The sequence below is a fragment of the Camelina sativa genome, chromosome 10 (assembly GCF_030686135.1).
Source record: "Camelina sativa cultivar CO46 ecotype springtype chromosome 10, ASM3068613v1".
Taxonomy (NCBI): Eukaryota; Viridiplantae; Streptophyta; class Magnoliopsida; order Brassicales; family Brassicaceae; genus Camelina; species Camelina sativa.
This window is the reverse complement of record NC_141889.1, coordinates 6,415,498-6,429,501: the sequence shown is the minus strand read 5'-3', so window position 1 is coordinate 6,429,501 and position 14,004 is coordinate 6,415,498. Positions and strand designations below refer to the sequence as shown.

Below are 14,004 nucleotides of genomic sequence, written 5' to 3'. Positions count from 1 at the left end.
ATATATATAATACTTTGTAGTTAATATAAAATTATTTAATTTTTCTTATTCACCAATTTGAAATTAGTTAGTTTTGTCTATGAGTATGATGGAGCGGGTTAGTGTTGATTTTTAACTCCTTTCATGTAAAATTAAGTTTTAAAATATTTTGTTTGTGTTTTTAAACCAACCCGCAAAAATATATAAGTGTACTAATATTAACCTAAATCTCATCACATTCTTATGATTATTTTTAGTTTAGGTTAGGGCCCGTGGATAAATAAAATTTTCCATAAATTATTGTTGCTTTTTTTAGTATTGTTATTGATATTTACACAGATAATATTATTGATATTACTCATATGACTAAATTTGATGTATTCACTATTTAAATTGTGCAATAGAATATATATATATATATATATATATATATATATATATATTTGTATTTGACATTATAACTCTATAAATGACACATGTTTTTAGTCAAAAAACATATATCATTTTGTGGAGGTTAAAACAAAATATATATATATAGTATAATAAAATCATACATTATTAGTTTATTTTTATATTTTTTTCTACCCATTTTGACATCAATTGCTCTATCCATTTTAACATAGAAAATATTAAACAATTTATGTATAATGGAAAATATGTTTAATGTCAAACCAATTATGGAAAATCAAAATTGAATAAGGTAAGATATTATAGTTTCTTTTTTCATTAAAACATTTTAAAACTTGTAATTAAAAAAGAAAATAAAAATTGATGTTGTTCAGATATTTAGGGAAATATATATTTTCATACTCGATTTTCTTAATTTAATTTTTAATTTTTTTTTGTATTAAATGTTTTAATTATAATGGCATATGATGTAAATATTGTCTAAACATTCTTCTGAAAAATGCTGTGAAAATAATAATATAGATATCGGGTAACCGTAGCTAGAGTCGCTGAGTAGCATTTACAAATTACAAGTACACAATGTTAAACATTTACATAATTCTTAAACGTAATGCTTCTACCACATAATTTTCACTACAAATTTCATCAAATTATAACATTTAAAAAAAAAAAGAATAAAAATGGTATTTTGCTGGTGAAACAAACTTGTCCATATTTCTTAGCATAACTGGCCCCCCGCTTCTTAAGTGTCATCACCGTCCTATTAAGAGTTGCTAAAGGCCCATATAAGGCCCATAATTTATCATCGGAGAAAGAAGCGAGAGAGCGAGAGAGAGAGCGAGGGGTAACAAAACAAAACCCCCAAAAAACTCTGTTGATCGATCCCACTGCGGTAAACGGGTGACACACCAGTTCTACAATCTCCGTCGCCGGTAAACATCAGCAAAGGTGAGAGAGACCTTTAAATTACTTTTTCCCTTTTGATTTGAAGCTTCATCTCTTCTATTTCCACTTTTTCCCCTGTTTTGGGAATTTGAGTGCTTAGATCTGCACTTTCGTGTCGCTTTACTATCATGCAGCATTAGATTGAGTGTGGAACAATGAATGATAATGTAAACATTCATAAAGTCTGAGTATTTATAAATGATCTTAATCTTTTGATGATTAGGGTTTTGTTTTGGTGATTCTAGTTTAATTTTGGAATTGGATTTTATAATGACTGTATCCATTAGCTCCCCTTTTGACTTGCAATCCAAAAAATCGTGTTTTTATAGCGAAGAGTTTTGTTTTTGAGAGATGGCATCCAAGTTGCTACAACTGAAATCCAAGGCTTGTGAAGCATCCAAGTTTGTGTCTAAGCATGGCACAACTTACTACAAACAGTTGCTTGAGAAGAACAAGATGTACATCCAGGAGCCAGCCACTGTTGAGAAATGCAATGAGTTGTCTAAACAGCTTCTCTACACACGTCTTGCTAGGTTTGTTTTTTTTCCCCCTTTTCTCTCTTATCTAAGTAAGACAATCAATGTGCGTGGTAGTGTGATTTTCTAGCAGGGTAGAGTTTGGTGTGTTGGTGATAAAAAATGTATCTTGGCTTAGTTTTCGGTTTGGTTGTAGCTCGTTCTCTATTAGGTTTAGGGATGGTTTGCTGTGTTATCAAAGGTTAATGGAACTATACATTCTAGGTCTGAACCATGAATTCATCACATGCCAATCTATGGTCTCTGCTTTGCTGCATCTTAATTAGATACCAAACATTTATCTGTTTATAGAGTATGTTAGTGTATATTTTCTTAGCAGAATAGTCTTTTCGTTGTTTCTTGATATGTTATTCACAACTACAGTTTAGCTATGAATGACTTGTTTAAGTGGATCGCAGCATTCCTGGGCGTACAGAGTCATTTTGGAAGGAAGTAGATCACGTGAAGGGCTTGTGGAAGAATCGGGCAGATTTGAAGGTCGAAGATGCTGGAATTGCAGCACTATTTGGTCTGGAATGCTTTGCTTGGTACTGTGCAGGAGAGATCGTAGGAAGGGGTTTCACTTTCACAGGCTACTACCCTTGAAGAAACAAAGCAACCCTCCCATAAACAAACAAAAAAAATCATTGAATGCCTAAACTATCTCACGGCTTGACATTAGTAGCAGAGTTAATTTCTTTTTTCTCAGGATAATTAATACACAAAAAAGTTTTGAAGCTGATGCATCATCATCACTCAAGGTAGCTTTAATAATATCAGTCGACTAACCATGTTGGCTTTTGGTGTTACTTTTTCAGTTTTAAAATTATGTGAATGCCCATTTTTTTTCTTGCTCACATTAAAGAAACCAGAAAACTAGATCATCAAAAGCATAGTGCTTTGGAATATTTAGTGGTTGTATCATCGAACCGTTATTTCGAAATGGGTTTGGACCGTTTGGTAAGATGTCTCCTTCGTGAAACATCAGCACTCACCAACCTTACCAGAGAAGTATAAAACGACATCATGCACCGATCCTTGTTGTTAATCACATAAAAGGAAGAGAATCAAAATATTGACAGTTGTCGTATAATATACGAGCAAATGTGCAACGTCTTCTGTCTGTCATTATTTTTTTGTTTGCAATTTCCTATAAAAGCAAGCCTTGTAAGGTGTTAGAAGCATCACTCAAAATTGTGGCGGAAGATCGGAAACGGGTACTCTCTCTCTCTCTCTACTCATTATAACTCTGTAAGTCATCTTTATGTATCATTTTTGAATCGTGAGTCTTGTTGTTCTTTCTGTATGAGTATATGGATAGTGAACCTAGCCTTGATTAAGAAGTCAACGGTCTGCTAAATCAATTGGTTTTTAAAGTAGTTTAGTTCTAAGAACCAAGCAACTGGATTTGATAACAGCTGATCAAATCCACTCATCTTAATAAAAGATCCCTCTGTGCTTTCACCTCTATCTCTCTGCTTAGATGCTTTTCCTTCAAAACTAGAAAGATCGCCAATTTCAGAAGAAAGATTTTAAATTTCACAAACCCTGAATCAATCATAAAGAACCCTTGTTCTCTGCATACTGTCTTACGTCATGGCTTGGTTATTAATTTATACCCTAATCCTTGAGCAGATACTTGATTGTGTTTTGGGAAGAAAACTGTGATTTACAATGGCTAAAGATGAAGCCAAGGCATCAGATTATTCTAAGGGATTGCTGAAGAGTGAAGAGCTCTATAAAGTGTGTTCCCCTACTCATTCATTTTTCACATTTCTTCATTTGACTTTCCATTTATCTGATACCTGTCTTTGAACAATGTTACAGTATATTCTGGAGACCAGTGTATACCCACGCGAGGCAGAGCCGCTCAAGGAGCTTAGGAATATTACTCATAACCACCCTCGAGCTGATATGGCTACTGCACCGGATACTGGCCAGTTGATGAAGATGCTGTTGAATCTGGTAAATGCAAGAAAGACTATAGAGGTTGGGGTTTTCACTGGATACTCTCTTCTCCTCACTGCTCTTACATTACCAGAAGATGGCAAGGTATGTGCATATATATGTCTTGAGCTCTACCGTAGTTCCGTTGTTCCGATTCTGCAACTGATTTGGTATACGAGCCCTGCAGGTTATAGCTATTGACGTGAGCAGAGACTCGTATGAGAAAGGATTGCCAGTTATAAAGAAAGCTGGTGTTGAACACAAAATTGATTTCAGAGAGTCTGAAGCTCTTCCAGCTCTTGAAGAGCTTTTAAATGATGTATGACTTCATACTTCTTTGTCTTTCTCTCTCAAAAAAGGAATTAGTATGTAATACCCTGAGATGGTCTTTGTGTTTTTGATGCAGAAAGGGAATGAGGGTGGATTTGATTTCGCATTTGTGGATGCAGACAAGGTGAATAATTGCAACTACCATGAGAGGCTTATGAGACTGGTCAAGGTTGGTGGGATAATAGTGTATGACAACACTCTCTGGGGAGGATCAGTTGCTGAACCGGACTCTGCCACACCCGAGTGGAGGAGAGAAGGGAAGAACGCAACACTTGAGCTGAACAAGAAACTCTCGGCTGATCAGCGTGTGCAGATCTCGCATGCTGCACTTGGCGATGGGATCACTATTTGCAGGAGATTATATTGAGCTATTGTGATGCTAGAGTGTTGTTCTTTGTGATCTTGTGGGTACTGTGTTTGTGAAACCTTTCTATATTGAGCTTTTGTGATGCTAGAGTGTTGTTCATTTGTGATATTTTGGCTCGTGTGATTGTGTGCCTTTATATTGTGAGCTATTGTGTTGTTATTTGTGATCTTTTGGATTTCTTTCAAGACTCAAGAGTATTTAAAAGTACCAAGAAGAAACTTTTGAGTCTTTTGGTAAAACTCGAAATTTAGAAAGGTTCGATACAAAATTATTGAAAAGTTAAAAAATAAAGGGGCGTTCCGAGAATCGAACTCGGGACCTCTCGCACCCAAAGCGAGAATCATACCACTAGACCAAACGCCCACATTTATACAAACCTTGTTAGAATTTGTTCTACCGACATCAAACAATTTAGTTTTGGTCTCCGCGGTGAAATGTCAAAAGCCAATATTTTCATCCAAGGTTAACAAAAGTTTAAAATTCTAAATTATCCAATGTTGAAAATCGTCAGACGTTTATCTTACGATGTAATAAATAAATGTTTTTTTTTGGAGTTCAGAAACTGTCAATTGGGCCATACGAAAACAGGTCTAGTAAAGTAAAAAGCCCATAAAATGGACTAGGGTTAGTTCTTCATCCTATAGTTTATAGAGCGCCGCATATAAGCATCCACACTCCTCCGCCACCACCGGCTCTGTATTATCGGCGTTCCCTAGAGAGACGAAGGTATACTCATCTCTCTCTCTGTATCTTTAATATCCGTTTTAAAATTCGTGCCAATGGACTTTTTTCTAGTAAACTGAGCTATTCGGTTCAGTATTAGATATCGGAAATAAACAGATTTGAGTTTTGATATTCGCAGGAACATATTATAGAGACATAAAAATGTCGGAGAAGAAGGGAAGGAAAGAGGAGGTGGTGACCAGAGAGTACACCATCAACCTTCACAGACGCCTTCATAGCTGGTAACTTCCTAAACCAATCTTACTTTTTGCTCTTTTGGTTCAAAAATTCGTTAGCAGTTGGAATTGTCTGATATCATGGATTGAAATTGAACATTGCCTTGATTCGTGTTGTTACACAGTACCTTTAAGAAGAAGGCTCCAAATGCTATCAAGGAGATAAGGAAGTTTGCCGAGAAGGCAATGGGTACCAAGGATGTGAGAGTGGATGTCAAGTTGAACAAGCAGATTTGGAGCAAAGGTATCAGAGGTCCACCTAGGAGAATCAGAGTCCGAGTTGCTCGTAAGAGAAATGATGACGAAGATGCTAAGGAAGAGTTCTTCTCTCTTGTCACTGTTGCTGAAATCCCTGCTGAAGGACTCTCTGGCCTTGGTACTAAGGTTATTGAAGAAGAGGATTGAACTATCTTGTAATCTTCCTATCAGAATTTTTTTTTTCAATTTTGGGTTTTTCGAATCAGTTATTGAAGAGAACGTTTATCTATCTTCTTGAATCCTTGTCCACCATATCTCATGAAATGTGAGCAAGACATAATTTTACTCTTACGGCTGTATGTCAAAATGACAACTTCGCATAGTACTAGATGCTAATGCTCAGATGTGATCATTATCGAAGTGATCACATCTTGAGAGTATATCTATGAATCTGCACCAATTTCAAGTGAATTGTTCCAACTCGTTTAACAAGTTTATACCTGTAAATCTGCGTCATGATTTGCCTGTGAGCTGGAGTCTGCTTTGAGCCTTTGAGTTAATCATGAGTTTCCTTTTATACAAAATGAATCTTATAACTGTTCATGCAGAACATGAAAGTTTCGATTCTATTTACAGCAAAAGAAGAAAGCTCTTTATGGGATGATATATGGAGTCAAAACTTGCACACTGGCTATCACAGAGTTACTCTGAAGAGTATAGGGATGGCATTTGATCTCTACCTTGATTTATATGCGTACATATAGTTCCTTAGTTTTTTCACTTCTTCAGATGATTCCTCCAGTAGATGGTCCACGTATAGACAAGTTCCAGCTCCGCTGCAATTTCATAGTACAGTGAGTTGAACAAACATTAGTGTCACATACATATGGTATTATGTTGTATATGCGCAAGGTTATATCTAAGTGAGAGATGTGCATACCAAATAGGTCCAAATGGAAGCCATATAGCATCCCACCGGAACTTTGGAAGCCTGGAACACAAGTGAAAACAGATAAGCACAATCATGCATACATAGAGCATAAGTATCCCTATTCTTAATCTACCATAAATGCTAACAAAAAGATTAATGGTACTAAAAATTGCATTATTATCAATGAACCAGCATCTCTGGAGCTATACATTGAGACTGAATGTATTTTAGCTTCTCTTAGTAGTAGTAATTATGAAGGTTTGTTAAGTGTACTGTGATATCCGAAGTAATGAAATTTATACTCTCTAGTGTGTACCTCAGCAAGTAGTAAAGCCAAAAGATGGTCAATGCAGATCCAACAACACATGAGTACCAGAACCATCTTCTATGATCATTCTTCTTATCTCGTAGCCCGACAATGGAGAGACAGCACGCCATGATAGCGATCCACTCTGATCCAACAATCCAATGACAGAAATGTTATTGTTGTAAGAGTCAAACATTCTAAAACTTAAAGAAAGAAAACTGAAGATCAAGCAGCAAAGTCTTCCGGTGGATTTAAGGTTTCAGTATGGCCATGAATGGGTTCTTATAATTATAGTAGCAGAGAATGAGGAAGGATTTTTATGCCTAAGGTCAAAAACACTCATAATGCAGTCAATCTTTCTCGTTCTACACTATTCCACCAATGGATATGCTCTCTTATGAAAAGTGATACTCGGGAATTACAGCCAGAGAACGACCGTACGAAAGTGTGCATTAGGTTAATATGCATCTAACAACTAACATTACTCCCTATTTCCCATATAGGTACCAGCGACATACACAGAATGTTCTACACAAGCTCGGTATTGGCTGTATCACAATATCGAATGACGAGTCAAATCTAGTAAACCATGGTTACAGAGCGTAAAAATACATAGATGAAAGACAAACCAGCTGAAATGACCATCCATGACTTGAGATCTTCCATGAAGTAGGCATGATACCGCTGCACAGAAAAAATTGGCATAACTTAAGAAGAACTCATGAAATACAGACCGTACAATATCTTATTATATAAAGAGACATTTGTTTCACTCCCTACAACGATTGCAAGTTAAATCAATGCAGCAAAATCAGTAGCTCTCCATAGTCAGACAATACATTCAAAACTCTAAAATCCAAAACCTAATATTAAAACAACACTCAATTTCGACTATATCCTTTTAAGTATTAATTCAACTCCCTTTAGTAAAATCAAAGTTTCCGCTGCAACTGAAAAAAAGGAATCTGATCTAAATTTTCAACTTCGGATTCAATTCAATGAGAAGGTAACTGGAAAAACAAGAGGACGAAGAAGGCCACACTTAAGGAAGAGTTAATCATACCAATTCCCATGGTGAAACGAACTGCTGGAAGATGGAGTAGAAAAGGAAAGCTCCATAACAGATCAGAAGAACCACGAACACACTCTACGCATAAGAGAAACAAATACAAACTTCTTTTAGAACCAGAAAACTCCTCAAATTTTCCTTGAAATTAAATAATGTTCTCCGATCTTACCCTCCACTGCCGACTTTGCTGAGCGTGAGCTTCCTCGAGCGACCTAACGTACTCCTCTTGCTCTGTAAAACGAAGATGACAACGAGAAAGAGTTACTACGAGCTCGCTTTTGCGAAAATCAACAGGAAGAGAGAAACAAAACCCTGCGTATCGATAGGCCGAGAATCGATGTCGTCAGAAGTAGGAAGGACGAACTTATCATCATCTTCTTCGCGACGAGTTCTCCGCCATTTTCTCGCTAACTTCTTCATCTGATTTTTTCTTTCTTCAGATTGCAAACAAAACTCAGAATTGGAAACCTTCAATAAGATTTTAGTAGAGGGGAGGGGGGGGGAGTCTCCTCCAGAGCCGCCAATCCAACGAGAGTTTCTCTAGTCGAAAAAGCCTTTTAAGCCACGGTCTATTTTAAAAGCCCAGCCCATATTATTACTATATACGCCAGTCCATTTCTTGACCCCAAAAAAGGCGGCAATACATCCTTTTGCGCCTAAGATAAAGCAATTCATAAATTAGTTGCCATACACGGTCGGCTCAACCAGAACAAGTTATACGCAAACAGACTAGAAATATTCATAACGAATAATTCGATAGAGCAATACTTGCCATATATATACATCATACATTTAGTACACCGATTTGAATACAGATTCGCAAACATATATGATGAATCATCCCCATTTCCATATTTATGACAATTTTGGATTCATGTTTCTTTATCTACTCCGATTTATATATTGCTAAACAAATCACTCGCATCAAAAACGTTATCAAACAATGGAAACTTTCCAATATTCTGTAATGATATCCGTAATTAATTCTCTCCTTCGCATTTATTTTTCCCTTATCTCTCTTGTTCCCTATATAAGAATACGATCGTTTCTCTTATCTTCCACTCACTTACTACAATCGCAACCAAAAAACAGTTCTTCTCTTTTTAAGAAACCAATCTTCTTTTTAATTGTTTGAGATGGCTCAAATGACTCTGAACGTTGAGAAGACGGTGAGCACTGACGGTGGGAAAAGAGCATACGTCACTTTCCTTGCTGGAAACAAAGACTACTGGATGGGTGTGGTTGGTCTAGCTAAAGGACTTCGTAAGGTGAACTCTGCTTATCCTCTTGTTGTGGCGTGTCTCCCAGACGTGCCTGAGGAACACCGTCAAATCCTGGTGGCTCAGGGATGTATCATTCGTGACATTGAACCGGTTCATCCCCCGGAAAACCAAACCGGTTACTCCATGGCGTATTACGTTATCAACTACTCCAAACTTCGTATTTGGGAGGTAAATACTTTTACTTACTATATATGTATAGTTGTGTTTATTTATCAACATTATTACGTGTGTTTTTAAAACATGATGTCCGGCCCTGTTGTCACGTCGAGAGTGTTACGTCCTAGTAATAAAGATTATATATAACCAATATCATGTCCGATATTTAGATTAATCAAATAACAGTGTACAACCGTGAACCGTGTATAAATAATAATTTTAAAAGTCGTTATTTAATCGTTTTTTCCCACATATATGTGTTTAACGACTTCTCATTAACATATTTAAATGCAGTTTGTGGAGTATGAGAGGATGATATATCTTGATGGAGATATACAAGTGTTTAGTAACATCGATCATCTTTTCGATGCTCCTCGTGGCTACTTGTACGCCGTCAAAGATTGCTTTTGCGAGATATCTTGGTCCAAATCTCCACAATACAAAATTGGTTACTGCCAACAGTGCCCTGAAAAGGTGACGTGGCCTGTTGAAAGCCTCGGCTCACCACCGCCGGTATATTTCAATGCTGGTATGTTGGTTTTTGAACCAAATCTCCTCACTTACGAGGATCTCCTTCGTGTTGTTCAAATCACGACTCCAACTTTTTTGCCGAACAGGTGCAATTTTTGTTTTTCATTATTTGAGTTTTTTTTCTCTATCATACGATTCTAATATTAATGTTTGTTTTTGATAGGATTTTCTGAATATGTACTTCAGAGACATTTACAAACCAATCCCCTCGACCTACAACCTTGTATTGGCTATGCTTTGGCGTCATCCTGAACATGTTGACCTTGACCAAATCAGTGTTGTTCATTACTGTGCTAATGTACGTTTTATTTTGTTTATTTTATTTTTTTCTCTAGGTACTTCCTTATATGTAAGGATTTACTAAAGTTTTATATTTCTAATCAATATTTACAGGGTTCAAAGCCTTGGAAATACAATGAGAAGACATGGTGGGAGATTTATGGATCGAGAAGACATAAAAATGTTGGTGAAAAAATGGTGGGAGATTTACGAGGATTCGAGTTTAGACTACAAATACTTCGTTGAGACTGACTCTAAGCCGAATCCGATCACTGCACCCTTGGCTTCCAAAGAATCTGTTGGTGATGTTCTTACCAACCTTGCCCCCTCCGCCGCATAACCTAATCGTTTTATGTGGAGGCAGACTATATCTATGCTAAATTTTCTTTTTGTTTTCTTTTTGGTTTTAATAAAAGGTCTAGCTATATATTATAATTTTATCATAATTATATATAGCAACCTCGTTTGAGTTTTTATGTTTAACTTGTGAGAGTATAGAGTGGTTGGTGTTGTTTGTCAATGTCGACCTTGACCACCGTATATCTCTCTGTTTTATAATCAAATAATACGAATGCAATTTAGTTTATTTCTCCTTCAGTCGTTTTCTTTTTCTCTTTGCATCTATATTAATTCGGAAAGTAACATTTTTATACATCAATGGTAGTTTGATACGTGATAATGTTGCAACTTATGCTTTGAAAAGACTTTCTTGAAATTAGTATAGAAGATAAGGAGATTATATTATAACTGAAAACAATTTCCCAAAGACATTTTATTTATATTAGTTTCCATATAAGTTGGAAATTTTCGATTCTGAATACTATCCGATTCCTACCAATATGGTAAGGAAAATAAATTACTAAGATATTGTATTTTTTTTTGTATATACTAAAGGATCCGTAGAATATATCATGAGTCTCTTATACCTCTCCATTTTCCAGTTTTGGACACTAAATGGAACTAATATTAGCGTGATTTCCAAACTTGCCATTTTACTCTCTTTTTACAAGTGTAGTCCATATTGTGTTATACGCCTCCGGTCCATTATTTCTTGAGCCCACAAAATCAACATTACATTACGCCTAAGATAAACGATTAGATTAGATTAAAATAAAAACAAAGAGATCACATGTCAACAACACTAAACGAGAATATCAAACCATCAACATTACATTACGCCTAAGATAAATGATTATATTATACTAAAATAAAAACAAAGAGACCACATGTCAACAACACTAAACAAGAATATCAAACAATTAAACGATGATGAAAGATCAAAATGGACTAAAAAGAAACATTGATAGCGATCAAAACAGGATGCATGCAAGAGTCAGGCTAAACAAACATAGCTCGATGAATCACTAAACATTGTTTTATGGATGTCCACATCGCTTCATATAATTTTCAGTAAAAATAAAATAAAAAACAAAATTGTGACTAAGCTATGACTAAGCTATTCCTATTTTAGCCAAGCCATAGAGAAGGGGGACACTTTGGATTGGTTATATTTGCATGTTTCATTCACACATAATGTGTTGTCTCATATCCAATAATTGTACCTGTAACATATTAATAAAATAAAAATACACAATCATTTATATTTTAAAAAAAATTATATTTCATCCTTTTCTTTTATTCTCTCCTAATACCATATATTGAGAGAAGTTATAAAATATAAATTGCAACAACTAGAGGCTAAAGTGAGAGAGAGAGGGGGTCGCTAGGCAAATTTAGCTAGAGAAGGTGAAAGAGTGTAATAAAAGACCGATCATCAAGAAGAAATGTACGATAAACAAATGGTTCTCGCCTATACCACACGCTAATGAAATTATGCTTATTTGTTTGTTTTGTATGCATAAGATATAACATATAAGTTGTTCATATGACGCTTTGACTTTCAAGATATTATTCAACATTGCTAAATTCATTCAAATTTGCTTTAATTAGATCTAATTTTAAAATCAAAGAACTATTTAATATGTAAGAGTCCTGATATTAAGACGAAAACTTAATAGATTCACCTTTTTGGGTTTGACAAAAAAAAAAAAGATTTACCTTTTTGGAAGCATCATATGAAATTATGAACAATTGTTTTTTTGGAGATACAATCTTAAACTCATTTTTGTTACAATATATGCGAAACTAAAATAAAATCAAACAAAACTTATCTAACTCACGCATGAAATCTCTTAAATGGTGCTATAATTATATTTTTCAATTGCCATTAGTAAACGGATTGACCAAATATCAATATATATCCATGCATATGCTTCAATAATTTTGAGTTTTTGACCGGTTTGGGATACTTTCAAGTGTTGAATTTCACATTTATATGTTGATACTTAACATGGTTTTAAGTCCACATCGCTTGAACATGGTTTTCAATTGAAAAAAGAAAACAAGAGGGAAAGATTCCCAAACGATGACTAAGCTTCCTGTGTACGTGTTATATAGCCAATGCATAGGGAAGAGGAAGTACACCTTGTATTTATTCTATATACATGCTTCATTATCATTAGACACAATATTTCATTGAGCTTGAATGCTTTTGTTTCATACCCGATCCATACTGTATTAATAAAAATGAGTTTACCCAATCATTTTACAGATTTTAATTATGTCAGATAGTATGAACCTTCTCTTGAGTTTATTTATTATTTCATATCAATCTATATAATCGCAGCTCAATTAGTCACTACGTTCCAAGCTTATAGCGTTTGTTGTATAGGTTATTAGAATTAACAACAACAAAAAGCATAAAGTATATATGTAGTAAATAGTTTTGAAGTACAGTGTGCATATCGTCGTTTTAACTAAGTTAGTGATTTTTGGATGACAAAAAAAAACTCTGGTTTTGGTTAGTGTTCATATATTCATGCATATGCAAGCTTCATAAATTCTGAGTTTTCTTTTACCGGTTTAATTGGGGTACTTAATTTTAATTGTTGAATTTCACATTAGTATGTTGATGATACTTAACATGGTAATATGTCCACATGCTTTTCAGTAAAAAAAAAAAAATTGAAATGATGACTAAGCTATTTTTGTTATAAGTACCCATGCATAGGGAGGAGGAAGTGCAGCTTCCCTTTGTTCTCTATACATACTTGCCGACACAATGTGTCATTGAGCTGGAATGACTTGGTCTGATATCAGATTATTGTACCCGATCCATATAAATAAAAAGAAGTATATATATACAACCATTTTTCACGGATTTTTATGTCAATTAAGTAGTGAAACTTCTCTTGAACTTACTATTATTTTCATACCAATCACTATAATTGCAGCTCAATTAATCATTACGTTCCAAGATCATCGTTTGTGTATATAGGTTAATATTTTATAAGTTATTATTATTATTTTTTTGTTAAAAGATTTTCTTATATATAGATAATAAAGTATTACACAAGGAGCCTGATAGTTATTTAGCTAATACATAAAAGAAAGAGGAAGAAAGCTAGCACAAAGCTAGATTACAGATGATAAATATATATATATATATATATAATAAAGAAAACAAAGAAAGATCAACATTAACAGCAAAAAGTTATCTATATAACAACAAGAAAAGTATACAGTATATCGTTTTGAAGTATGCATGTCTTCGTTTTAATTAAGGACGTTTGCGATTTTGGATACTTAAAACTGTGGTTTTGGTTAGTGCATGGATATGTTCATGTCGACTTCTCTACGTTAAATGGCGATTACCCAAAAAACGAATAATAGTGTTACTGAGTTATTAGTTCAACCAAAGTTAATTACTCTATTTTATCATATGACACCTGTCTTTTTGT

At 34.7% G+C, this 14,004-nt stretch overlaps 4 protein-coding genes, 1 non-coding gene and 1 pseudogene across 7 annotated transcripts; 4 read left to right on the top strand and 2 right to left on the bottom strand.

Moving 5' to 3' along the window:
- Nucleotides 1–1,193: 1,193 nt before the first annotated feature.
- On the top strand, nt 1,194–2,656 carry LOC104717626 (uncharacterized). Its single transcript, XM_010435234.3, has 3 exons — nt 1,194–1,335; nt 1,662–1,865; nt 2,267–2,656. Exons 2-3 carry the CDS (start codon nt 1,684–1,686, stop codon nt 2,451–2,453), a joined length of 369 nt encoding a protein of 122 aa, XP_010433536.1. The 5' UTR covers nt 1,194–1,335; nt 1,662–1,683; the 3' UTR covers nt 2,454–2,656.
- Nucleotides 2,657–2,712: 56 nt separating this feature from the next.
- LOC104717625 (putative caffeoyl-CoA O-methyltransferase At4g26220) lies at nt 2,713–4,709 on the top strand. Of its 2 annotated transcripts, none has more exons than XM_010435232.3 (5): nt 2,713–3,064; nt 3,483–3,590; nt 3,675–3,899; nt 3,982–4,113; nt 4,201–4,709. In XM_010435232.3, the coding sequence occupies exons 2-5, from the start codon at nt 3,522–3,524 to the stop codon at nt 4,489–4,491; spliced, it is 717 nt and encodes a 238-aa protein (XP_010433534.1). In that variant the 5' UTR covers nt 2,713–3,064; nt 3,483–3,521; the 3' UTR covers nt 4,492–4,709. The 2 variants fall into 2 exon arrangements, with proteins under 2 accessions (XP_010433534.1, XP_010433535.1); XM_010435233.3 differs by having other exon boundaries at nt 2,782–3,098.
- A 73-nt stretch (nt 4,710–4,782) lies between these two features.
- Nucleotides 4,783–4,854, bottom strand: TRNAP-UGG (transfer RNA proline (anticodon UGG)). The gene has a single exon. It is a non-coding gene; the product is annotated as a tRNA-Pro (tRNA).
- A 196-nt stretch (nt 4,855–5,050) lies between these two features.
- On the top strand, nt 5,051–5,999 carry LOC104717623 (large ribosomal subunit protein eL31x). The gene is made up of 3 exons (XM_010435230.3): nt 5,051–5,217; nt 5,354–5,456; nt 5,576–5,999. The coding sequence occupies exons 2-3, from the start codon at nt 5,377–5,379 to the stop codon at nt 5,853–5,855; spliced, it is 360 nt and encodes a 119-aa protein (XP_010433532.1). The 5' UTR covers nt 5,051–5,217; nt 5,354–5,376; the 3' UTR covers nt 5,856–5,999.
- Nucleotides 6,000–6,198: 199 nt separating this feature from the next.
- On the bottom strand, nt 6,199–8,519 carry LOC104717624 (uncharacterized). The gene is made up of 7 exons (XM_010435231.3): nt 8,267–8,519; nt 8,125–8,186; nt 7,950–8,033; nt 7,516–7,570; nt 6,896–7,031; nt 6,589–6,639; nt 6,199–6,484 (listed from the first exon to the last, which is right to left on the bottom strand). Exons 1-7 carry the CDS (start codon nt 8,373–8,375, stop codon nt 6,385–6,387), a joined length of 597 nt encoding a protein of 198 aa, XP_010433533.1. The 5' UTR covers nt 8,376–8,519; the 3' UTR covers nt 6,199–6,384.
- Nucleotides 8,520–9,033: 514 nt separating this feature from the next.
- Nucleotides 9,034–10,791, top strand: LOC104717622 (galactinol synthase 6-like; annotated as a pseudogene). Its single transcript, XR_015568925.1, has 4 exons — nt 9,034–9,406; nt 9,689–10,011; nt 10,089–10,223; nt 10,319–10,791. The product of XR_015568925.1 is annotated as a galactinol synthase 6-like (transcript).
- Nucleotides 10,792–14,004: the final 3,213 nt, after the last annotated feature.

What these genes read in the sequence shown, in the direction of transcription:
- LOC104717626 (XM_010435234.3), top strand. Translation starts at nt 1,684, where the DNA reads ATGGCATCCAAGTTGCTACAACTGAAATCCAAGGCTTGTGAAGCATCC. An exon ending in CTCTACACACGTCTTGCTAG is followed by an intron (nt 1,866 to 2,266) that starts GTTTGTTTTTTT and finishes AGTGGATCGCAG; the next exon opens with CATTCCTGGGCGTACAGAGT.
- LOC104717623 (XM_010435230.3), top strand. Translation starts at nt 5,377, where the DNA reads ATGTCGGAGAAGAAGGGAAGGAAAGAGGAGGTGGTGACCAGAGAGTAC. An exon ending in CACAGACGCCTTCATAGCTG is followed by an intron (nt 5,457 to 5,575) that starts GTAACTTCCTAA and finishes GTTGTTACACAG; the next exon opens with TACCTTTAAGAAGAAGGCTC.
- LOC104717625 (XM_010435232.3), top strand. Translation starts at nt 3,522, where the DNA reads ATGGCTAAAGATGAAGCCAAGGCATCAGATTATTCTAAGGGATTGCTG. An exon ending in AGAGTGAAGAGCTCTATAAA is followed by an intron (nt 3,591 to 3,674) that starts GTGTGTTCCCCT and finishes ACAATGTTACAG; the next exon opens with TATATTCTGGAGACCAGTGT. An exon ending in TTGAAGAGCTTTTAAATGAT is followed by an intron (nt 4,114 to 4,200) that starts GTATGACTTCAT and finishes TTTTTGATGCAG; the next exon opens with AAAGGGAATGAGGGTGGATT.
- LOC104717624 (XM_010435231.3), bottom strand. Translation starts at nt 8,375, where the DNA reads ATGAAGAAGTTAGCGAGAAAATGGCGGAGAACTCGTCGCGAAGAAGAT. An exon ending in TCGGCCTATCGATACGCAGG is followed by an intron (nt 8,187 to 8,266) that starts GTTTTGTTTCTC and finishes TTCGTTTTACAG; the next exon opens with AGCAAGAGGAGTACGTTAGG. An exon ending in AGCAAAGTCGGCAGTGGAGG is followed by an intron (nt 8,034 to 8,124) that starts GTAAGATCGGAG and finishes TCTTATGCGTAG; the next exon opens with AGTGTGTTCGTGGTTCTTCT.